Genomic DNA, 24,426 nt, shown 5'->3' with positions numbered 1-24,426 from the left:
TTTCCTAATATCCAATCTAAACCTCCCCTGGAGCAACATGAGGCCATTTCCTCTTGTCCTATTGCTTGTTACTTGGGAGAAGAGACTAACCTGCACCTCATTACAACCTCCTTTCAGGTAGTTGTAGAGTTGTAGAAAGTGATAAGGTCTCCCCTGAGTCTTCTTTTCTCCAGGTGAAACAACCTCAGTTCCCTCAGTCACTCTTCATAAGACTTGTTCTCCAGACCCCCAAGCTTCGTTGCCCTTCTTTGGACATGCTCCAGCAACTCAATGTCTTTCTTGGAGTGAGGGGCCCAAAAATGAACAAGGTATTTGAGGCGTGGCCTCACCAGTGGTGGGGAGGGGGGGACAGGAGGACAAAATCACTTCCCTGCTCCTGCTGGCCACACTATTCCTGATACAAGGCAGGATGCTGTTGACCTTCTTGGCCACCTGGGCACACTGCTGGCTCATGTTCAGCCAGCTGTTGACCAACACCCCCAGGTCCTTTTCTGTCAGGCAGCTTTTCCAGCCACTCTTCCCCAAGCCTGTAGTGTTGCATGGGGTTTTTGTGACCCAAGTGCAGGACCCAGCACTTGGCCTTGTTGAATCCCATACAATTGGCCTCAGCCCATTGATCCAGCCTGTCCAGACCCCTCTGTAGAGCCTTCCTACCCTCAAGCAGATCAACACTCCCACCCATCTTGGTGCTGCCTGCAATCTTACTGAGGGTGCACTCGATCCCCTCATCCATATCATTGATAAAGATATTAAACAGAACTGACCCCAAAACAGAGCCCTGGGGAACACCACTTGTGAGTGGCTGACAACTGGATTTAACTCCATTCACCACAACTCTCTGGGCTCGACCATCCAGCCAGTTTTTCACCCAGTGAAGAGTATGCTCATCCAAGCCATGAGCAGCCAGTTTCTCCAGGAGAATGCTGTGGGAAGCGGTGTCATTTTCACCTCTAAGAGACAAAGGAAGACAACAAGTATCTCAAATTCAACTTTGTATTCTAGCCCAGGATCATAACATTGAATTCAGATACTCTTATCTGAATAGATCACATACTTGATGAATTTTTGCTCCTGATCACTACCATTAGAGACTTGCATTAAAGAGGTTATGGTTACTTCAGTGCCAAATTATGCCCCTGCCTTGCACAGGGAGTAAAGCATGGATTTTTCTTCTTTGCTATGCACTTTGCACAGAAAGAGGGATAAATGGAGTTTCCTTCACCAAAGGAGTACAGGAGCTGTTCTCTTCTTGCATTGGAGACACAAACTACAACAGCAAGAAGTGGGGTCTGCTTGTCTCTGTAGCTGGCTGCTTTCTGAGAGAGGGGAAACAATGCACCATTTTAAGAACCATTTTTCCTTTGCAGGATCTTTCACAGGAAGGCTGCAGCCCTGCCCATACATGCAGAGCTCAACAAGCTGTGGCAGTCTTGAGTTCTTAGGCTGCCACACTTCATGTTCCCTTCCCCCACCAAAAGAATTAACAATGGAAAAGCACCAAGAAGTCATTAGCTTAGGCACAGCAAAATGAAAAAGCATAATTAGCCCCTACAGGCAGTATAATGAAAATGTGGAAACAGATCTTTATTGCAGAAGTTAGGTGACTGAAAGGCTGGTGTGCAGGACCAAGTAATCTGTAGGCAACATAAAGCAATTTAGATTGGTGTTTTGACCAACTCTGGCTGCAAGAGGTATTAAGGGCACCCATAATTGAGGCTGAGTCAGCATTTCTTCTGCAAACATTTACTGTACTTCAAAAGCCTGGTTGTTGCAGCTGTCAGTCTCGGTTAAAACCTTAGATACAGGTCGTGGCACAAGAGCTCATCCTCTGAACAAATGAACCCAATCACTGTGGGACTAGGAGGAGCACCTCTGACTTAGTACCAAGGATGTGGATGTTGGCTTGGGCCCCTCCTCAGAGCATGGTGCTCTAACCTCTGCCTGAAGCCCTCCTTTGGGGTGGAGGAAATACAGCAGTAAAAGTCAAAAGTAGAAGTGGGGACTAATTTTTATATTTTCTATCCTTATCATTAAGAACTTGCAAAAAATAATTAAAATACATTGCAGGCAAACTTCTGGGAAGTTCTGGGAAGAGGCTAAGTCTATTTGTTCAGATTAGACTTCCCAAGAGGAATCCAGTTTAGCGACAAAATCACGTACAATAGCTATGTGGAGCTAATGTGGATTTACACAGAGGCCACCAATCTGCTCATCTGGAAACAAACCCAAACCCAAAATATAAACATAACACTTCCTCCTAGGTAGAGATCCCCAAATATCCTAAAATTGCCAGCACAGTTCTTAAGATCATGACAAGAACTACAAAACTAGGATTTATTATTTTGTGGCAATTACTATCAATATAATTGCTAGCACTGTCTTTTATTTGCTTCTTGGATTTTTATGCTTTCAAGTTTGCTCCTCAGCCACAATGGCATGCAACTCCTTTTTCAATCTTAAAGTTGAGATTTTCAGGTAATCACTTCATTACGAGAGTGGGGGCCTCAAAAAACTAACTCAATAGGACAAATTGCAAAAGGGAGTAATGAAAGGTAATAACAGAAGTGACTGAATTCAATAATGAATTTGGACATTTCAAAGCAAACCAAGAACACGCCCCCCCCCTGACCCCGCCTCCAATTTGACCAACATTTAACTTATTTTTCAATACTTTTGAGTTGGTAGAAAGTAGAAATGGCAAGCAATTAATTCAAAATGTACTCAAAGAAACCAAAGTTACTTTATGCTCTAGAAATGGAGACATATCTCAGTCCTGCTTATGCTGATTTGTTGAGTTTCTCTGTTTGTAACTAACACACTTCCTTTGTTTGCTAACATCAATTTGCACTTCAGAACTTGAAGTAGTTTTTTGATCTGCAGTTAAAACAACAATTTGGAAGCTACTGATAATTACATGGTAGAATTAACCCTTAAATGGATATTTTGCATGGGATCTTTTGTCTGCAGTTTATGTTCTTGGGAGCATGAAGCATGGTGTTGTGAACAAAGAAAAATGAGAATGAAGAGACATAAAGAATATACAGTTCTGAAGAAAAACAGGGAGTGAGAATGTTAGGAAAGAGGAAAGTTTTAAAGAAAGAAGCTAAAAGGAAAACAGTGCATGAAAAGTGAACTTCAGACTCAAAAGTAAAATACAGGTACTTACCTTTAATATATATAAAGGTTTACATTTTATAAAAGAAAGGTAATTTTTTTCAGATTATGTCACATTTAAAAATAAGTTTTTAGAAAGATGAGTTAATAATTTTAATATATAGACCATATAACTGTTTAAGTGGCTATGAGACTATGAAGACAATAGCTGTAATATGCAAATCAGTGTAGTGACTATAATTAGGCTAAAAATGTGATATTTTTCTATTTTATGAATTTGATTTTATTTCTGTTATTGAAGTATCACAAATTTTTATTTTAAAAGAAACTATCAATTATTTGTTCAGGGGCTTAGACAAGTGGTATAGACAATACTTGAAACGGTTTCTGACTGAAAGATCAGTGAAAACAAAATAATAAACCAGCTACCTTTCAATGCAACATTTAACTCCTACATGTCTTTTAGTATAATTTTTGGTTACTCAATAGAGGGAAAGCATACTTGGTATTTTTTTAAGAAAGGAGCTATCCACAACTGCTGACTTTATTGACTAGTAACTACTTTTTCTAAGCTTAGGTTTAGTAAATAACCATAATGTTGAAACAGTATGGTTATGCTTAACATAATCTCATAAATTATATTGTATGGTAATTGAATATATAAATATCCATGGAAATGTACATATTCCTACTTACCCAACGGACAGGAAAGGCTCCTTTGATTCAAGCCTGCCAAGTAAATAACAGAAGTTTTAAATATATATACATTTATTTTGTTTCAGAACATTTATACAATGAATTTAAAACAGCACGCTCAGTATCAAATTTACTTGGTGACCAATGCACAATTTAACAACAACAGAAGAGCCTGATCCATTATGCTAGCTTAACTTGAAAAAAATCCCATTTACCTAACTGCATTTTGATTTAGAAATCAAATATTTACAAAGCAGCATGTCTAGGCCCTTCACAGATTCAGATGACTTGTGTAGGTATTTACATGGAAAGGATAGAGAGGATAAGTAATACTTTGTCCTTTTTTTTCATTTTTTGTGCAAAATGTGTTTTTCTTCATGGGCGTGATTTAGGGAAGATAGCGAATCTTTTTTTTTTTTTTTTAACTTTAAACATAAAATTTAGTATAGGTGTAAGAACTTTTCTGATTTGAGGGCTTCCACACCCATTTTGTTTGCTTTCCAACATCCTCTGTTCATATGACATGGTCACTTATTCGTCACGAGAACTTCTGGCACATCTGCCACAATCAGCCTTGCGCTGGAGCTGGATGCCACTAGTTTGGCAGACCCCGAATCATGCCCAGTTCTAAAACCAGTTGTTAAAAGTATTGTTGTCCAAATCCCTGCTGTTACTTCTGTCTGTGAGGAGCTGCACCACTTCCACACTGGCAGGAGCCTCTTCTACTAGCAGTTTCCAGCCAACCACAATAGATCTAAAAACCCTCATCTGCATTATTGAACTGTATTTCTGCTCCTGTACCTGCAACTGGCTGCCCTTAATTTTGTAGTGTGTCCTGGCTGCAATGAGTTTACTAATATCAGCTGCCTGTTAGGACCATTAGCATGTGACTTTAGCGTCCTTTATAAACATGATATTTAAAACAAATTTCGAACTCAATTATTTTGAGAGGTTACATGACATGCAAATGATGCAAAAGTTCTCTACTGTGCTAATTTTCACTGAGAGTACTGTGTTAGGAAGAACAGCAAATAAAAGAACCTAGGTACCTGTAGCCTTTTAAAAAAATGTTTCTAACAAAATGAAGTATGTCATATCTGGAACAGAACATTTCATTTGTGATGACCCCTCCCATCTGAAACCAGTTCGGTCCCACAACAAAATGTCTGAAATAGAACTGCAAACAGGGCTCAATGTAAATAAAAGGACTGTAAATGATTTTTCAATGTTTTTAGAATGAACATTTCCTGCAGGTCATCTTTGTAGAAAAACCAGCAAGTACATTTGCAGTTATTATTCATTTAGCAAAGCTTTTTTTCCAAAAAGCTCACAAACCAATAGACCACTTCAGTAATTGCCATCTATCCAGAAGGGTATTTACAAAAGGTGACCTTGCACTGTGCTTTAGATGGCTTATATGACTTTGTCTTTAATTAAAAAATACTGCATGTCATCTTTTTGCAAAGCATTTACTTCTTCTTTTCCAGAACCTTTAGTAGAAATAACTTAGGAGCCTGTCTTCCTTTACAATGTTGTCTTCCGATGTACTTTAAACCCAATTTCCTGGGGTTAGATTTCCAGCAGTGGTAAGAACAACTTTCATAAGGCTTGAGGAAAGGCCAAAATGTATCCAAAACTTTTCTGTTGTCCTCATGGTTATACCTCACCTTTCCATTTCTATCTGAGAATGTGATCCACACAGAGGTAAAAGAGTAGAAGAGGGGATCACAAATGGACTTGCGTGTGCCTGGAAGCACAGTGGAAGCCCAAAGGTGAGTATCCCCACGGGTGGGGGGGACGCTTCTCCAGGGCAGTCCCAGTGCTGTCACGAATGTTTTCCCGCCCAGACTGACATGCCACACACCAAAACCCTCACAGGACCTAGAAAATGCTTAGCTTGGCATCATCTTTGCTTAGGCAGTACTACCAGAGCGCTATAAGGTGATGGGGCCCTTCTTGTGCGGGGTTGCATCCTTCTCCCGCAGGCTTTGTGCAGCCACCGCGCCGGCTTCACAGACCAGCTTGTCCTGCTGTGGGTCACACTGGTACAGGAAAACATCTGCACCACTTCTCTCTGGTGCATGAGGAAAAGCCCCAGAGTGTTATGGTTTTGTTTCCTGTTTTTCTGCTTAATGAGATGAGCCAGACCTGGGAAGTACCCAGTGTTTGGCTCAAGAGACTAACTATAAGAAAAACAAGCAAAAAATTAAAGCCTCAGAACATATTTACATATTTCATAATACAGGAATTTTGTAATGAAGAGAGACCTGGCACTATCCTGATGGAGGATATTCTGGTGGATTTTACTTGCAAACAAAAAGTGTGTGAAAGAATGCCCTGTGGACAAAATACTGCAATTAAAAATCTATTTGAAATTCATAGTATATTTGACTAAATGGTTTTAGATAATTTTCTGCATTATTTTAAATTAGTTCAAGCGTTCCTCATAGTAAAGGAATACAATTATCTGTTGGCCTTTTATTTAAATTGGTATTTCAGTATATGGCAAATTAATATAAAGGTTTTAAAACTGCAACACCATGTAAAATAACATCCTGTATTACCTTTACTAGTGACATTTATCAATATATATTATAGATTTTTTACCTTTCTTTCCTAGCCTGCAGTACACCAAATTCTCCAGAGTTTTGAGGAAACCTCATATAATTGAATATGATATCTGAAAAAGTGTAATCCTGATAAGCTGTGAGAAGGGCTGTCATACACCTTCAGATATAATGTTAAAACAGAAATTTTCTGTCTTGCAAAAATGTATTGAGTGTGCAAGAAATGCTAGGTTGGACAATAAACAAAGGGAATCATCTTTTAATTATGTAGGAATGGTAATGAAGCTAGAGTGATCAGGATTTTTCTCTTTCTTTCCTGAAATGGTTTTCCCATCAGAAAATTTCAGTTTGTCAAGGCGATGTATCAGTTTGAATAAGAGGAAGGCAGGCTATTTGGTAGCATGACTGGGACATGGCAGACTGAGGTTGTTTCCCTTTGATTCTGAGCTAAGATTTTCTGAAAGGTCTGACTTTCTTACCTACATATAATGGATACATTTTTGCAGGAGGAAAAAAGATTGTTCAATTAAAATCAGTCACTGTAAACCAAATAGGCATAGGCAATCAATTTATACCCTTTGATATGCTACAGTACTGTCACACTCTGTGTTTAAAATAAGGACCCTAGAAATTTCCCATTTGGTATTTTATCTCTTGCAACCTGTCTTGGAGAGTCATTTTACAAGATCTGATGAACATGGTTGTGTATTTCATGATTTTCTTGTGTATTTCATGATTTTCTTTGCTGCTAAGCTTGCTTATATTAATGCCAATTATCTAAATCCCATCTTCAACATGGACAGAACATGTAGATGGACAAATTTTTCAAGGTTTGCATGCAAACGTACAAGGAAACGTGACGTGACTAAGGGCATGTGAATTCCTCTTTGACTTGTAAACAAATCATTTTGGACAGGAAGATCCCAAAGTAAACTCCACTTTTCTTGCATCATTGTCCTATTAAGATTACAGGCAAGGTGGCTTTTTATATCTGAGGCCTGACCTGAGATACAAACATCAATAAAATTTCTTGTTAAAGAATCCTCGCATCTCCTTCCCAAAACCTATTTTCAGGACAAAGTGGATAACTTTTCGAACAATATCAGCACTGTACACAAGCAAATGGATTTTAGCCAAGCATTCTCCAAGGTAATTCATTATGAATCAATATATTATTCCTTGTGGTGATCATATAATTTCATCTCTAAGGAGCAAGTAAGAAAAGCATGTGGAATTTAAGGCATTTGTTAGAGTTCTTATTCTGACTTTTTAATATAACTGTCTACCCTGAATCAGGGCAAGTGATGGTCAGGAACCAAAACTTTTTTAGACAGATCTCCATTTTGGGTTACAATCTTCAAATCAGAATTTCCAAGGAGGATAACCTGAGTGTATTGCTGATGTCACACATTTTCTTGTTTGACTGTAAAACCCATGAATAGTGACTGCAGTTTTCAGGGGGACTGGAGGAGTTAATACCTCTAATAGGAATCCAGAGGATTCAAGCTTTTCATTCAAGCCATTAAGCCAAAATGTTACCCTTAAGGTAATCAGATCATATTTTTGAGCTTGAATATGAGACTCTTCTATAAGGCAATCTCAATAACTTTAAAAATCAGGCTGTGTCTTACCTATCACCTCTCTCTTCTTCTATCCAGGAAGTCAGGTATCATGTCAAAGGAATAAGTTTGCACTGAGAGATGACATTTTGAATTTGCACTACTCTAGTTTCTGTCCTTAGTTGAAGGGATGTATTTTATTTTGTACTAGAATTTTTATGTTTCAATAAATAACATAAGCATTTAGCTCTGCAGAAAAGAACTTCCCAGGGCACTCTTATATTTTCATATTAATACAGTATTGATATTACACAATAGTCATGAAAATAATACAGTTGTGTTATTTTTCTAACCAGATTCATCAATTGCAATGTCAACCACCAGTTGGAAGTGGAACTTACTAAATTTATTAAGAACAATTTTAAAAGTTGACATAAAGCTGTAAATTATTCCTCCACACCCTCTGCTTCTGAAACACTTCTGACAAATTAGGTCTTTTATACAGCTGGTCTAACATTTATTTATTCCAGAATATGACAGTGCTTCTTAAAAAACTTGCCAATGTTTATAATGATATTTATGGAAGTTTGAGAAGACAGAATGAGCTTCTTCCCTAATTCTATCTGACAACAGTTACTGATGTCTGGAAAAATTGGACTGAAATTACTTTAAGTCACAGGAACCATTATAAATCACAAGGAGGGAAGGAGGGATTTTATACAGGATGGGGGTAGATGGAGACAATCAAAAGGAGAGCAATTAAGAATTTAAAAGAGGAGAAGGAGCTTTAGAGTGACGGAAATGCCATATCAAGTAGAGGTTATTAAGTCCTCCGTGTATCCTCTGTGAAATAGGAAATTCTACCTTGAAAATGTCAGCTGGAGCTGATGCTTCCAGCTCTGGGGATTCCTGCTATTGATCTATCGATCTAAGAGCTAAAGGTTCTGTCATTTAGAACCTTTCTGCTCCATGACAAGAAGTCTAAAATTTCTGCGTATACGGACCTCTGTCTGCAACAGCTCACTGGAGTCACAGAATATGAAAGTCTGGGACAAACACCAGATGTCACAGGAGGAGCCAAGTACAAAGGCTACCAGTCTAAATAAGCATCCTGTAAGCTATTGATACTTCACTCCTGAGAAATAATTTTTGCTGTGCAATCCCTTGCTTGTTCCATCTAATTCCCATTTTGAAAGAAGTCTTTAGTGTTTGGGAGCTAATCACTGCCTGCCAAGCAGGTCCTAAATCACACAGGTGCTTTCCAATATCTGTTCCAAGGATGTTTCAGGTTAACTTCTGTTTCAGCCTACATTAATTACTGACGTGTCCCAACATCTTGTTTGAGGCACAGCTATTATATGAGGAACACAAGTTGATGCCATAACACAGTATGTTGCATGTTACAGTAAAAACTGGCATTGCAACTCACACAGAAATACTCAGGTTTTCCTTTGTTCTGGATTTTTGTTCTTTAGCTCCTCTGAATCATTGCAGTGGCAATGAGCAGTGTCCTTCAACCAGCACATGCTTCATCTCTTCTACTCCTAGATCTTAGTTAATCCAAATTTGATTGAAGTTCACAACTGGAATATTTAAGTTTACTAAAACTAAATTTTACTAATTACTGAAGAATTTATTCAATAAGTAAGCTACTACACTAGTAAGCACTCTAGGGATAAACAGAGGTTTACTTAAAGAAGTTTATCTCTTTGGCTACCAGAGTCTCTATATGCAGATCTATATACAATTCTTAATATATATAATATATATTTAGTCCTTTATGAAAGTATTGCAACATATGCATTCTGTTTGACAAAAAAGACCCATTTTTTTCTAATATCATATGATTTCTGGCAAGGTTGATTATTTAACATTGAGAATAACTTAGACCACTTCTTGAAGCACCAGGTTTTCCCCAGACGCATGAAGAAAAATTTGTATCCTAAAGAAGTTAATTCTCCAGTATATCTGTTGGTGATGTGGATCTTACATCACCTAATTTCTCGTGATACAGAAAACTGAAATTATTGTTGGTTCCCATGAGACAGTATGGTTGGAACATTTTCTGTCTTTGAGTGCTTGTGCTTACTCTAGGGTTTGGTGTGCACTAATGCAGTTACTCTACATTAAATATGATGCAAGATGGAGCTGCCTTTATCCTTTTCAAAGTTTTGAAGTGAAAGGAATAGAATATTTGGCTCAGTGTATATATATCATATGATTTTTAAGCATTTTTTAATGTCCGGACAGCAAAAGGCGTGTGCAAAAATATCAAAGGGGATTTTTAAATTATTCATGTTATTTATAAAAAACACTGCAAAAATAACTATTGATGAAGTACATTTTATTTAGTTAGTTCTACTTAGTGCCTAAGCCCATGATAGGATAGTGCCAGTGTACTCTGTTCATGAAAAAGTTTTCAGGGAACATTTATCATAGGATACTGTCTGCAGTACTTGATGTCAAGCTGTCTAACCTAGCACACTGGCACTGTTCACTGAAAACCAGGTGCAATATTATGGGTTTTTTTAAGTCAGCCCAAGATAAAGCAAGGCTTGTCCCTTTTAATTTCTTCTGCCTTACTCTGTAAAATAGGTTTGTTACAGATGTACGTAACATATGACCAAATTTAGCTAGTTTCCTAGCAAAATCTGAATCTTGTTACATAATATGTAAACATAAAGTTCTTGACATAAGTACAAGTTTCAGGGGCCCCTAGGATTCATTTCCACATGAATTAACAGGACAGATAATCTTTAGCCATCAGTTAGAAGAGCGTGACTGAATAATCTGTCCAGAATTATCTCTAAAATCTGACAGTTCAAAAACTGAATAAAAGGTAGCTTTCAATACAGGGAGGAAGTGCTTTAAAGAGAATGGCTCTTCCCTGTGCTAATTTTCACAATGGCAAGAGACTAGGATGAAACATAAATTGGCATATGCAAAAGTTGGTTTTGATATAGCACTAAAAATGTACTTTGTCATGCTGGATACTGAGTGCACTACTGTTATAACTCATGGGATGGAAGGGTTTTGGGGCTGTGGTAGGAAAGGGAGGCATGGGAAAGAACACTAAAGGAAGTAGTTTCCAATACTCCTCATTAATGTGTGGCCTAAATTTTAGGCAGCAAGAAGAGAAGAAAACACAAAAGCTCTAAGTCATTTGAAGACTGTATAATAACATAATATTTTCAGAGAGCTAGGACTAAAAAATAGTATCATATCCATCTAATACACTTTCAGTAGCTGATTGTAATTTGTACTTGATTTTACTGTATTTTCCTCTATGAATCCATAAATTGCAAAGACAACATGAACAGTGGCATGGATTCTCATAGCTGAGATAAATATTGGTAAGTGTGTCTGAGAAAAACTAAGTTGTGACTTGGAGAGACATTAGTTCAGACTCTACATATGAACACCTTCTTAGATAGTTATGGACTACAGTTTCTTCCCACACCACCCAAGAGAAGTCTCCTGAAGCCAAATGGAGTGATAAGGAACCTAAACTGAATTTAATCTGTACACCCCATCTGTCTGATGTTTCCAGTCATGAAGAAATGAATGCTCAGATTCAAAGGGAGATTCTTGCAAGAATCAAGAATAAGAACTCATTTTCCTTCAGGTGAGAACACTCCTAACTCTGATCCCCTTCCCAATCTGAAAATATGCAATTGCAATTTGGTACCTTTGTTCAAGTAAGCAAAGGAAACAAACTATGGAGAATGACAGTAACTCCACACCACTCCTGTCAATTTTAATTTGCCTTTTCCTGTGATATGCTAAGAGTTGCTAAATTTTGCAAAAAATCTATGGTCCCAACAAAAGAAAGAATTTTGAAAAAAATATAATGGTGTACTTAGCTGTCTACTTTAAAGTTCTCTTTCTGACAGCTTTAATCATTCTTTGCATGAAGCTGATGTCACCTGACCCTCTTCTGCTCTAAATCAGAGTAAGAACATTCAGGTCAATAAGTACTGGTTCAAAAACATCTGGAATGAGTTCATCAGAGTGGGCTGAACAAAACAGTGTTGACTGATCTAATGCACACAATCAATACTGCTTTACTGCATGGCTATTTGTAGTCACAAAGAGATGAAGGTTAATGCAGGCATTGCCTTTGAGGATCCCAAGGGTAGAGGCTTAATCTCCTTTTCCCTCAATGACACTACTAACACTTAAAAGTAGTTACAGGAGGGGTGCTGCTCTGACAATGTACGATTCATGTTTTCATGCTGTTTCCTAGAATAATCTCATTCTTGCAACACTGAAAAATACAACATATATTTTTATGTCAACATATATTATAAATTGCTCGTTCCTTAGGACTCATAATAAATTCACACACATTTATGAATACATTTTTAACTTTTCAGTAAAATAGCCAGTGCTTTTGCCAGAAGTTCTGGGAATACCAGCAACATAATCTGCCAAAAAGACATGCAATTTGTAACCTATTCTTTAAAACATAAAATTACATTTGTCATTACGCACCAACAGCACTATCTAAGTATCAGTCCTGGCAGGCTGGATAACATATTTTCAGACAGTAACTCCAAGACCAGCAGAATTCACCAAGAAATAAACTTGTGGGGTATTTTCTTTCTTAATAATTCACGGCATATTAATATGTTGCTATTGTTCCTCTGTGCTGCACACAGCATAGCCTTCTGTGCTATTTGTAATCTTACTTAACAATCCATTTTATCTTAAACTAAGTATACTTTAAATCTCTTTTTTAAATATTATTCATAAGACTTTAAAATATATAACAAGTTGCAGACTTTCACTTATACAGCCTTCCTTATTTATTCACAAAATACTAAATCTATAAACCAGCATCATATTTCTATTGCTGTTTGTAAGCCACCTAAACTGTGCCCTTGCAGTACATCAGCAGCTCCCAGACTGAATTACAGCCTTCTATACAATTAGAGGTGTTACATTATGTGAGAACCAATGCCTAATTATAAGCCCACAAAGTGGTGCTCTGAGGCACAGCCTTCCCCTGCATCTCTGATTACTGCTGCAATTAAGGGTTTACTAAATTCCTGAAAATGAAGAATCCTGCTGTTCATTTGCCATGTTAGGACAGGTCCTTCTCTGTTCTGTGTCATGAACCCTATGCCCTTACTTTTAAGACCTCTATAAAATTAATGACAGTTACCAAACAACAGTGGTTGCAAAACTGGATACTGTTTCTATGAAGCCTGCTTCACTAAAACTCAAATGTGGAAAAAATGACCATAGCATCAGTTTCTGACTTTTTTACTATGTTGCAGGTGCTATCCTTTTTAAGCTAACAGAAGCACAGCGAGTATCTACAGAAGACATTGTCTTTCTGCTAGAACACACTGAATCCAAATTCTGATTATTTCTTAAATCAAATGTAAGAAGCCGTGCAGTAATAAGGGGTTGAAATATCACATGTAATAGCTGACAGGAATAATGCTTAGACTGTCAAGATTTAAACTGAATGAATGAGTAAAAGTACTATTTCTGTTTGCCAGTAGGCAAAACCATTGGTGCTCTGGATCTTTTAGGAATTTACTTTCTGAATTATAAGCCAAAGATTTTTCATTTGTATTAGCAGCACAAATTCTTGGATAAGAAATGAGTCATAATAGTTTCAGTGCCATCAGAACGTTGTGAATATGTTTTCTGTTCCACTGTGGTATAAACAGAGATTAAAAAACATGAAAAAAATAAGATGGTTTTACAGTTATTTACTTTAGCTATAGTATACTGCTTCAGGTTTCACAGGAGATGAAAAAAAGTAAGAAAGAAGATTAAATGCCAGGGGAAAAAAAAAAAAAGCAATAATAGGAGAACAGGCTTTTCTTCTCCAAACTTGCTAATCTCTGAGCTTGAGTGTGATTATGGTGTCTGGGCTTTTGTGGAAGAAAACATCATCAGTCATGTGATACCATATATCATCTTCTGCAAGAGGAAAAGTACCTAGCTAGGAAAAGGGATGCAGCTCCTCTGCAGACTGGTGTCACTGGCTTCCTCTTAACAAAGAAAAAAAAATAAACTGAGAAAAGACTGTGGAATTCTAAAGCATAACTTGAGGGGAGATGGGAAGAAAGACAAATGCTAGTCTTTCAGTCTATGCAGGACATACTTCAAAATGGATCTAAGTCAAGACCAGAGTTTAAAAACTCTGGTGAAGGTGAATGCAAACAAACATGAGAAAAATGTAAGGTGTAGGATATACTGATAATCTGAGAAGGAATATCTGACCTAGTCAGTAGAGATAGATTCTAAAAAGGAGTTAGCAGTATTTTAAAATAGTGAAGGGGAAGATTTTTTAAAAAAAGAAAAAAGACATTTTTGTTGTCCTAGTTGTTATTGGAGTTACCACACAGATTAGGAATAATATGACTGAATGAACAAATCAAGATGACAAGGGTATTTGATATATTTTGGTCTTTTGAACTTTTTCTCTGTCCGTGATTTGTCTCCACAAACAAAGGTTTTCTGGGTGTTACTAAGGACCTGAGACCTCCCACCATTTTCCCTTCTCCAAACTTATCAGGTGCTGCACATTCATGCTCTGGATCATTTGAAAGGGCAAACTTATGTCCTTGGCTGGCTCTCCCAACCCCTCTGAGCACATGGATTTGTTCTTTAAGCATCTATGGGACCAAATTGATTGCAGTTACACTGACATAATTCAGAAATGCAGAACTGCATGTGTTGCCTTCCATCAGTAGACATTTTTTTCTTATTCTTATGATATTAGCTATGTGACATGGAGCTTTTCTCTGGAAAGAAAATAAACAAAAATTTAGACCAAACTGAATCACTGGATCTGCTATAGCTTTGTATCTGTGCCTTTTAACATTTTTAATATAACTGAGAATGCTACTTAAGTTCTTGACACAAGCAAAATTTGCACTGTTTGTTGTGAATTTTAAGTGAGAATTTCAGACTAAATGATAATTTTTTCTGTACAGTAATGACTGCTTCAAATATGATCACTGAGAACATTCTTTGATGAAATGAATGTAAATAATATTCTACTGGACTTAAAATTATCTCCATTTAAACATGCCTAGAAATATTGTTATATGGAAGCTAGATCTTTTGTCAGCAGAAGAGCTGTACAGGAACACTCATCTTAGATTCATTGCATTGCACTGAAATAAAATGGCTTATTTCATGAAGGAAGGTAATCAAAGGCATCCAGAAGATACATTTCTGTAAAAAGAAAGCACTTTGATTCAAAAGAAATATCACACTATATAATCTTAATATGATGTATTCATAAAAAATTACATTCCATAAGCATAAATGATTTTTTTCATTCAGTATGTAGAAAAAAGTAAGAGGCATAATCACAATTTAATGCAAATGTAAAGGATCAGAAAATAAATCAGGTTTATTTTCTGTTGTTTCCACTGTCTTCAGGCTCTTGTAGGCCAGTGATAAAAATGGACACACATATGCATTAAGAAAAAGAAAGAATAAAGAAACAAGTTTTTGGAAATCTAGGACAATATTTAATCAAGAAAGTTCCTTATACCTGCAGTTATTTTTATTATATGCCAGTAGGTTAAAGCATATTGCTAATACACTGCTAATGGCACACTGCAGCAGGAATTATGCAAAATACCGCAGTATTCAAATAGAATAATAATACTTGTGTGGCACAGAATTTGTTGAGTTTATGTTATGCTTTCAAATAGGAGGGATGATCTCGAGAAGCCTCCTACCCTGGAAGAAGAAGTTATCATATTGCCCATCACCATGCCTTTCACACTTTCTCCTGAAATGAAGGGCACCCAGGAGCGCTCGGAAAAACAACTCAAAATAATGGATGGCTCTGAGGACTGAGAGGCAAACCAAGCCACACCAAACTCTATAAATGATATCTTAAAATAAATCTGAGAAGCAGAGAGCAAGTAGAAAAAGACTGTAAGCAATTTCTTAAGCCTCTGTTGTAAAATAAAACTGCAACACCGAAGGAAATGCAAGATGTGTGACATAATCCAATCAATTTTGTGATGGAGATTATAAAAATAAAATGTATTGAGGAAACTGATAAAGTATTTTTGTCAAAGAAAAATAAAACTTTGATATAAACCCTAAAGCATACCCTGTAAATAAAAAATCATCTGTTTCCAGTATATTAATATTAGACATTTAAATAAAATAATTTCCTCCAGAGGCCATGGACTTAATGAAACTGTAAAGTAAAAGCTGTTTAATATGGCTAATTCATAGCATGTTAAATCAAGCATGCTGAATATACATTTCAATTGCATTACATGAAAAGTGGTCGGGAATAGAAAATGGCTGTGGTATCTAATACCACTCAGGGAGTGGTGAACCATAAGCCTGAAACTTCAGAGACCATCTTGGAATGAACATGCCCTCAAGGGAAGACTTTTCCAGGGTCACCATGTGCTATAGACGGGCAGTGCTGCAGGAACTCAACCACTGGGTGGAGACCCGGTCAGCCAAGGCGAGACATGATTTCACTCAGTATTTCCTGGTCTGGTTAATCCACCCACTAAATCCATCCTGCTAATTGTCTCACTCCAGGATGTGCATCAGCTTGATGGATCCCAGGCTAGGCAGATTCATGCCCAGCCAGCGATGGGAATACTGGGAGGAGTGGGGCTTGAAGAACTGTGGCCTTATGAGGAAGTTTGGCAAGGGTGAAAATAACTCACATGGGGAGGATTAGTCCTAGCTAAATTGGTTTTGGAAATGTTTATAGGTCAACTACAGTATTAGATTGTGTAGAGCAAAGAGAGTGACTAGATACCCTGGCAGTGCTGAGTAACTTGCCTTCCCAGTTTACTTCCAAATCCTAGTGCCCTGATTTCCTGCATTAAACAAATATTAGTTCACTTGTGGGGAGGTTCGTCTTTACTAAACAAATGAGTTTTCTCAGAAAGCAGACTTGGATGTGATCTGACCCAGTTTGCTCCCAACTCTCTCCCACTTGTACTGTATCACTGCACTCGTCGTGGCTCCCCATGCCCTGCACAGTCTCAGGAAGGTCCCCCCCAAACACCTCACACAGCGGTGCCTGCAGTAGCCACACTCATTTTCGTGCCACTCAAAATCCCACCATTCTGCCAGCCTGCAGCACAGTCCTTTTGTTATGTCAAGAGACTCAAAAATAGGTGCCACCACATTCTTCTCAAATCCTCTCATCTTTGTTACTGCTAGAGGGGTGCCAGACAAGACTCTGAGCTGACCCCCGTACCGACAGCTGTACAGAGGGGACATTAGACCAGCGGGGTTAGCTCGGTTGGTTAGAGCATGGTGCTAATAACACCAAGGTCACAGGTTCAATCCCTGCTCACTGCAGGGGGGTTGGGCTCGATGATCTCTCAAGGTCCCTTCCAACCCAAAGCATTCTATGATACTATGGTGAGTCTGTCTTGAGGCAAGGCAAGCCACAGGCAGTGTGTGTGTGGCCACTCTGCTCCACCTGGCCTAGGGCTTGGGCCCACTCCTGGAGCAACTGGGGATGGAGCCCTTAGCAATCTCCAGAGTTAAGAACTAGAAGACCCTCGTCCTGTTTTAATAACCCCAGAAAAGACCTCCAAAACAGAGAAAAAGCTTTCAGACCATGTACTTAACACCTCACGTAACATGGTGGTGGACTGAAGTGAACAATAGATAGTTAAAATACTTTTATGATGTAGAGAAACAGCATGCTGGTCCATCAGAGTATTGGCAGTTGATTCTAGTTTGGCATGTTGGGCATAAACCCAGAGGAAAAAAACAATAAATGGACTTTCATATGCTGACACAGAACTGCTTCAGTGAAACAGTGATCAAAACGACACTAAATTAAAAAGACAAAGTGTGATCCTTTATTTTACCACAACAATGCTCCCAAAGAGTGCTTTAACACATTTGTGTCAGCACCTTTAATCTTCACCTTGTGTTTCAAAGATATGAAGATTAACCAGTAAAATTAACTTCTGCTTGAGGCTAGACCCAAATAACAAGATGTAAAATAATTTTAAGATGCAGATTTGTCAGGCGTTTGCTTTTGTGCAGAAGTGTGGTGCTAAAAACGGAAATTCACAACAATTTTGAACCTTCTGGGATTTAAGTCCCCCCTCACATACTGAACAGCAATGCAAATCAGGAGGAAAGCTGCTGGAGCTAACAGTTATGTTAGATTTAAGCTGATTCCTGAGCACTGCCCTAAGCATATCTGTAGTTGTTCAATGAGTATGCTTAAAGTTAATAATGAGTTTAGCATCTTTCTGAAGCAAAGGCAAAATCTTTCTGTTCTCCAAGTATTTTTAAGGCCTAATCCAAAATGGAAGTTCTTTTATTATGGATTGAGTGGCCTCGCAATGACATTGACCCACTCCCACAACACTCTAACTCCGTCCCTGCACTCCTAGACAGTGTCTCTTAATTATGTCCCAGGCCACCTGTTGCTACTTCCACCTTTTTATGTCTCTTTTTTGTCTTTTAATTTTTTCAGGAGCTCCTTGTTCATCTCTGCAGTCCACCTGCTACCTTTGCTTGATTTCCTTTTCATCAAGATGAACCATTCTTGAACTTGAAGGAGGTGATCTTATACCATTCCAGGCAAAAGTGGATGTAATGACTTGGACATGTAAGCAAATTACATGGGTGTAACACATCATAGGACATCAGTTACTCTGTATTAATTACTTATGTGCATATCTAGCTATAAATGATGCAGGTTTCTCTTCAGAGATGCAGTGTACTTTGAACATGTTTGAAGCCTCAAGCACTTCACAATAAATAAAATCATGCAAATCTATGCAAAACTCCTGCTTGCTTACCTTAAAACTGTTCTTAAATGTGTCTCAAATATCCAAAACCACTCTTTAAAAATCTGTAACAAAGGAGACTGAACAAATAATAGTTGTTATCCTTAATACTATGTTGTACACAGACACTGTTTTTCCATTGGATGTCTACCTTAAGACAGTTTCTTCTAGCCAAGTTTCCTGAACATGCTTGTGAAAACATGACATGTGGTAAGTGTTAAAGCTTGTTTAAACGACCATATAGCACATCTACTGTTTCCTCTTTATCCACTAAATCAGCTATCTGGTCAGAGAAGGAAATTATATTGCTTCAACATAATTTGCTCCCGATAATTCTATGATGGATTTTTTTTTTACCATCTTATTATCCTCTAGGTGTTGATAAATTGATTGTTTAATAATTTGTTCTAGTACATTTCTGGGAATCAAAGCTGGGCTGACCTGATAATTTCCTGGGTCCTACTCTTCTTAAAAATAGGTATAATGCCTGCCCATGCCCACTGGTTTTCTACCTTACATGACCTCCGTAAGTTTTTGAACACAATCACTAACACTCCACACACAGATTCAGCTAGTCCTTTAAACACTGTAGGGTGAATCTCATCATACCATTTCCATTGAATTCACTTATTCAAATACTGGTTAGCCAATTCTTTTATTCCATACCCTCTGGTTAAAATTGATTTTCTTAAATAGCTGGTGAACTAACCTCTTCTGCTAAAGCAAAAGAAGCCTTTTCTGTATCATTTACTAACTGCTCTCTTTTCCTGCTAAGTAACAGCAGTATAAAAAAGCAGAGGAAGTTACTCTAATGACAATCTTTTTGTTGCCTTTTATACTGTTATGTGCCTTAGCCTTTCTGACATCCTGTGAGATGACTCTGCTGTTCTTTTCTACTCAGTTCCAGTCATGGGGTTTTGATTCCACATTTTGTACAATTCCTTTTCACTTTTCAGGACGTTAAAGAAACTCGATGCTGCCGTATTGTTCCTTTATTCTACTTCTGCTTCAGGAGAATTTTCTGTTCTACCTTAAGCACAGTTGATGCAAGATTTTCTGCACTCCTTTTGTGCCTAAAATTTCTTTCTAAGAGATCCTACTTACCAGTTCTCTGAGCTCACTGAAGTCTGTCTTTTCTGAAATCCATTATCCTATTTCTACTGCTCTCAGTCCTCCCTTTTCTCAGTGAATATTTTGTGATAAGTAAATTTTTGACCAATGCCTCTCTTAGTCAAAATCAAATGTAAAGTAACCACTTCCCTCTTAACTTTCTCCATCTTGTGGGTTGACGCTGGCCAGCAGCTAAGCACCCACACAGTCACTATCTCACTCCTCCATTGTCCCCCATTGGGATAAAAGAGAGATTAGGAAGAGCAAGAGTGAAAAACCCTCATGGGTTGAGATAAATGTGGTTTAATAAGGGAAAGAAGGAGGGAAAAAAACAAGTGATGCAAAGGCAATTACTTTCTACCTCCCACAAGCAGCCCAGGCAGTCTCCAAGCAACAGATACTTTGGAAGGAAAAAACTCCCCAATTTTTATTTCTGAGCATGATGTTATATGTTACACAATATCCCTTTGGCCAATTGGGGTCAGCTGTCCCGGTTGTATTGCCCACCCCCAGCCTATTCATTGGGAAGGCAGAATAGGAAAAAGAGAAAGCCTTGAGGCTGCGTGAACACTGTTCAGCAACAGCCAAAACATTGGTGTGTTTTAGTAACAAATCCAAAGCACAGCACCATATGAGATCCTATGAAGAAAGTTAACTCCATCCCAGTCAGACTGTGTTGGTTTTGGCTGGAATAGAGTCAATCATCTTCACAGTAGCTAGTATGGGGCAATGTTTTGGATTTGTGCTGGAAACCGTGTTGATAACACAGGGAGGTTTTAGTTACTGCTGAGCAGTGCTTACACAGGGCCAAGGCCTTTTCTGTTCCTCACCCCAGCCCACCAGCAAGTAGGCTGGGGGTGCACAAGAAGCTGGGAGGGGACACAGCTGGGAGAGCTGACCCCAACTGACCAAAGGGATATTCCATACCATATGGTGTCATGCTTAGTATATACAGTTGGGGGAAGAAGAAAGAAAGGGGGACATTTGAAGTTACAGTGTTTTGTCTTCCCAAGTAACTGTAACGCATGACGGAGCCCTGCTTTCCTGGAGATGGCTGAACACCTGCCTGCCGATGGGAAGTAGTGAATGAATTCCTTGGTTTGCTTTTCTTGCGTGCACAGCTTTTGCTTTTCCTATTAAATTATCTTTATCTCAACCCACAAGTTTTCTTACTTTTAGTCTTCTAATTCTCTCTCCCATCCCACCAGCGGGGAGTGAGCGAGTGGCTGTGTGGTGCTTACTTGCTGGCTGGGGTTAAACCGTGACACAGACCCAGTACAATCTTTTAAAATAAGTAAATGTTCTCAACATTGTGAATAACTTTGTAAGCCGCTGATCTTCTCACATATTAATATGCTAACAGATACTGAGATAATGAATGTTCTCCATTGCCATCAGATGAAGGCTTCTGTTAGTTGCTCAGAAAAGCTTCTCATAATCTTCTAGAGAAATAGTCTGTACTAGATCCATGAAAGAACACTATCTAAGATCTTTTTTTCTCTTTAAAGTTCCCCCAGAACTTTCCACAGGTCTCTCTCTTATCCCTGTCTTGTCTGTAGAAAAAGTATTGATAAATCATTCAGAAGCTCAGAGGTGGAAGTGCATATAAAAGCCAGAAACCACAGAACATTTTCAAAGATCTTTTGAGATACTGACACAGGGACACAGTAGACCATGGCTACCAGTAACACCTACAGAGTTTAACAGCTTGCAGTTGAGAGTAATAATAAAACAGGGGTTTTCTTCTCCAAAAATAATATTCCTATCACTTCAGCTAAGGGCAACTATATGATAAAACTTCATATTGCTACTATGTAGCACACCGGCTCACACACACAAATGCTCCTGCCTGTCTCATTCTGAGATCCCACCCTTGAATTTCCATCTGAAGCTTTCAGACCAGACCAGGCTTGAAAAAGTCCTGCTCAAGTGTCTCAGATTTCAGCACTGAACTGTTGCTCTCAGAGCCAGTCTATCTGCATTTCAGCCACAGTAGAAATCAGCCCTAACTCCTTTCATGGATCTGGAGCGTAAATTCTGCAGTACTTTTATGAGAAGTGAGGTTTATTGAGCAGAAATGCATGTGTGCATGTCTGTCTGTCAATGCCCCTAACAATCTAGAATGCTTCACTAAGCTTCATTGATTTGGAAAAAAAAGGTGGGGGTTTCTTCAGGTTTGTACAAGCTGTATGAAAAAAGGCACCTGGGAATAGAAGAAAGGCATTATCAATGCCCTCCTGAACACCTGAGGAAGAAGTCCAGTCTTGTTAGAAGTTGGTTCTCACCCTTGACACAGAAATCAGTGAGAAACCAGTTCTATTGCTCTGAAATTATTAGTTATTTCACCGAATGCTGCAAATAAAAAAGTCTCAAGAACGAGGCCATAGCCAAACAATAAAGCATAAGGATTAAAAACTGAAATAGCACTCAATTAAAAAAAAAGAACAAAAAAAATTCAGTATTATAGTACTAGAAGTGGAGACATTAATAAACACTTCACAAATCACCACACTAGTCTTTTTGTCAGTAGGTTTAGTAAATGACAGATTTATAATTTTATTGTATACTTCATTATAATTTTGTTAAACATTACACTTTTGCATGAGCCTAAAGTCTGTTTCTCTTCTCCTGCACTTCCATTTTCATTCAGAAAAGGAAAAAAGGAAGTGTGGAGGGGAAATTAAATGACCAATGCATAAACAAATAAATAAACAAACATCTTTTTAATGCAACACATATTTAAATTCAAAGCTTGAATTCCAGACTGAGCACTTAGGTAAGGTCTTACAGAACCTAACGTTCATCAAGGACAACCCCAGTGACTTTAACATCCCTGGAACAAAACCTGTGCAAGGCAACTGCATTCTGCTACTTCATCCTAAAAGAATGTCACTGTCAAACATCTTTTCAAATAGCTTTTTAGTATAGCAAGACTCTATGTGTAATACCTCTTACAGTTTAAAGCTGCAGTCCTTTCCTTTGCATTGTTCTTCCATTGGCAAATAACATCCATGATGTGAATACTGAGAAGGCATACACTAGCTTTTTGGCCTCAGTAATACATAAGGTATTTTCACTAAGAAATAAAATTCTAGTATGACTGTTTTAGTTTTATCTATTCTTCTGAATGTCTGTATTATCATTTAAACATCCTCAGTATTGTATTTTTTTACAGCAAACAGAAATTCTGGTGTTTGTTTCCAACTAAAAGATGGGCATTTTGTACATATTGTGATCATCTCATCTAAGTATCAGTCAGGAATTTTGATGCTGCGCTTACTCCTAGTTGGCATAAGTTAGTTTTTTAAGACAGGTATCATATGGAGAGTCTTTATCTCTGGAAGTAAGAACATTTTGCTCTGGAGTGAGTCAACAGATACAGGTAGTGTCAGACACTACAACACCAGCTCTTTTACTCACGTTCAAAAATTTTCGGTGCATACAGGAGCTTGATTATATTTCATACAAACATCAAAGAATGAATGGAAGAAAATTCCTTTGTCTCGTTCATGGGCTACACAGTGACATTGGTAGACACATTTCAGGTTACCATAATTTTCTAATAAAAATTGAATTGTAGTAAGTTAAGATGAAATCTCACTTACCTGTAAAGTGCTGAAAGTGGCCGCTTGTTGCCAGGTTTTGGTCTGTATGGTTTTGGTTCTCCTGCCATGTTGATATCTGAAAGCAAACATTTGATATTAGTAAGCCAAATGTCTGGAAGTTAGAGCAAGTTTACAAAGGCACCTTCAAGACACTGAAAATGAGTAATAGTGAAAATGGACAGCATACCTAAAACACCTATCTAGTTTTTACCACTTCTGAATTGTTGCTATAAAACTTTCCTAAAAATTCTTACTGTAATGCATGAGGATTTTAGGCCAAATGTCAGTTACTGCTAACTGACATTTTTTAAACATACATGAGTTTCCACTCAGGAAGCTGAAGCCAATAGTGTGTTTCTATTATAGAAGGAGACTTGAATGGTAACTTAGATGTAGAGACAAACTATGATCACAAATAAAATTCTGTTGTGGAGGTCTATAATTGTTCTGAAGAGTTCCCATTTAGGATCTAGAGAAATGCACACTGTTCTTTAACTGCCACTTCACTATCCACTCAAAAAGAGAGTTTTCAAAAGCAAATGAGAGTATCTATTTCCTACCTCAAATACATATTTTTTATTTTATTTTATTTTATTTTTAGTATAAAAACACACTGGCTTTAAGAATTGTATGAAGAAAGAGAAAATCTGCTTTTGCATATACTTCATCTTAGGCAGGTACTTATAATTCTCAACATCAGAAATCTTGTACACACTTTTAAAAATTCACTTACATTATGCCTGTGTATTTATCCTTGAAATTTAAAAATATGTGAAGCTTATATAGTCATTAGTCATGATGGTTCTCAAATTACTCTCTTCTTTTGAATCATACTCAAAGACATACTAGGAAATACATGTCCACCATTTTGATTGCTTGTAACAGTTACCCATGGAGAAAGAAGTACAAACCCTTCTGTGGAGAACATCTTGCTCAAGCCTAGGAAGCTGTCTGTATAAACCTATACTATACACAGACATATATTAAAAAG

At 37.8% G+C, this 24,426-nt stretch overlaps 1 protein-coding gene across 1 annotated transcript in view; it reads right to left on the bottom strand.

Annotated features, from left to right (window-relative positions):
* The window catches only part of RALYL (RALY RNA binding protein like), a 195,693-nt gene that overhangs the window by 36,330 nt on the left and 134,937 nt on the right, over positions 1 to 24,426 (bottom strand). The window contains exons 2-3 of the mRNA XM_075705072.1: positions 23,436 to 23,511; positions 3,811 to 3,843 (exon numbers count right to left, since the gene is read on the bottom strand). Coding sequence (XP_075561187.1) covers positions 3,811 to 3,843; positions 23,436 to 23,511 — 109 coding nt within the window. The remainder of the gene's footprint in view (positions 1 to 3,810; positions 3,844 to 23,435; positions 23,512 to 24,426) is intronic.

The sequence above is a fragment of the Pelecanus crispus genome, chromosome 2 (genome assembly GCF_030463565.1).
Source record: "Pelecanus crispus isolate bPelCri1 chromosome 2, bPelCri1.pri, whole genome shotgun sequence".
NCBI classification, from domain to species: Eukaryota; Metazoa; Chordata; class Aves; order Pelecaniformes; family Pelecanidae; genus Pelecanus; species Pelecanus crispus.
The sequence above is the reverse complement of the archived record's forward strand: the minus strand, read 5'-3'. Positions and strand labels throughout refer to the sequence as shown.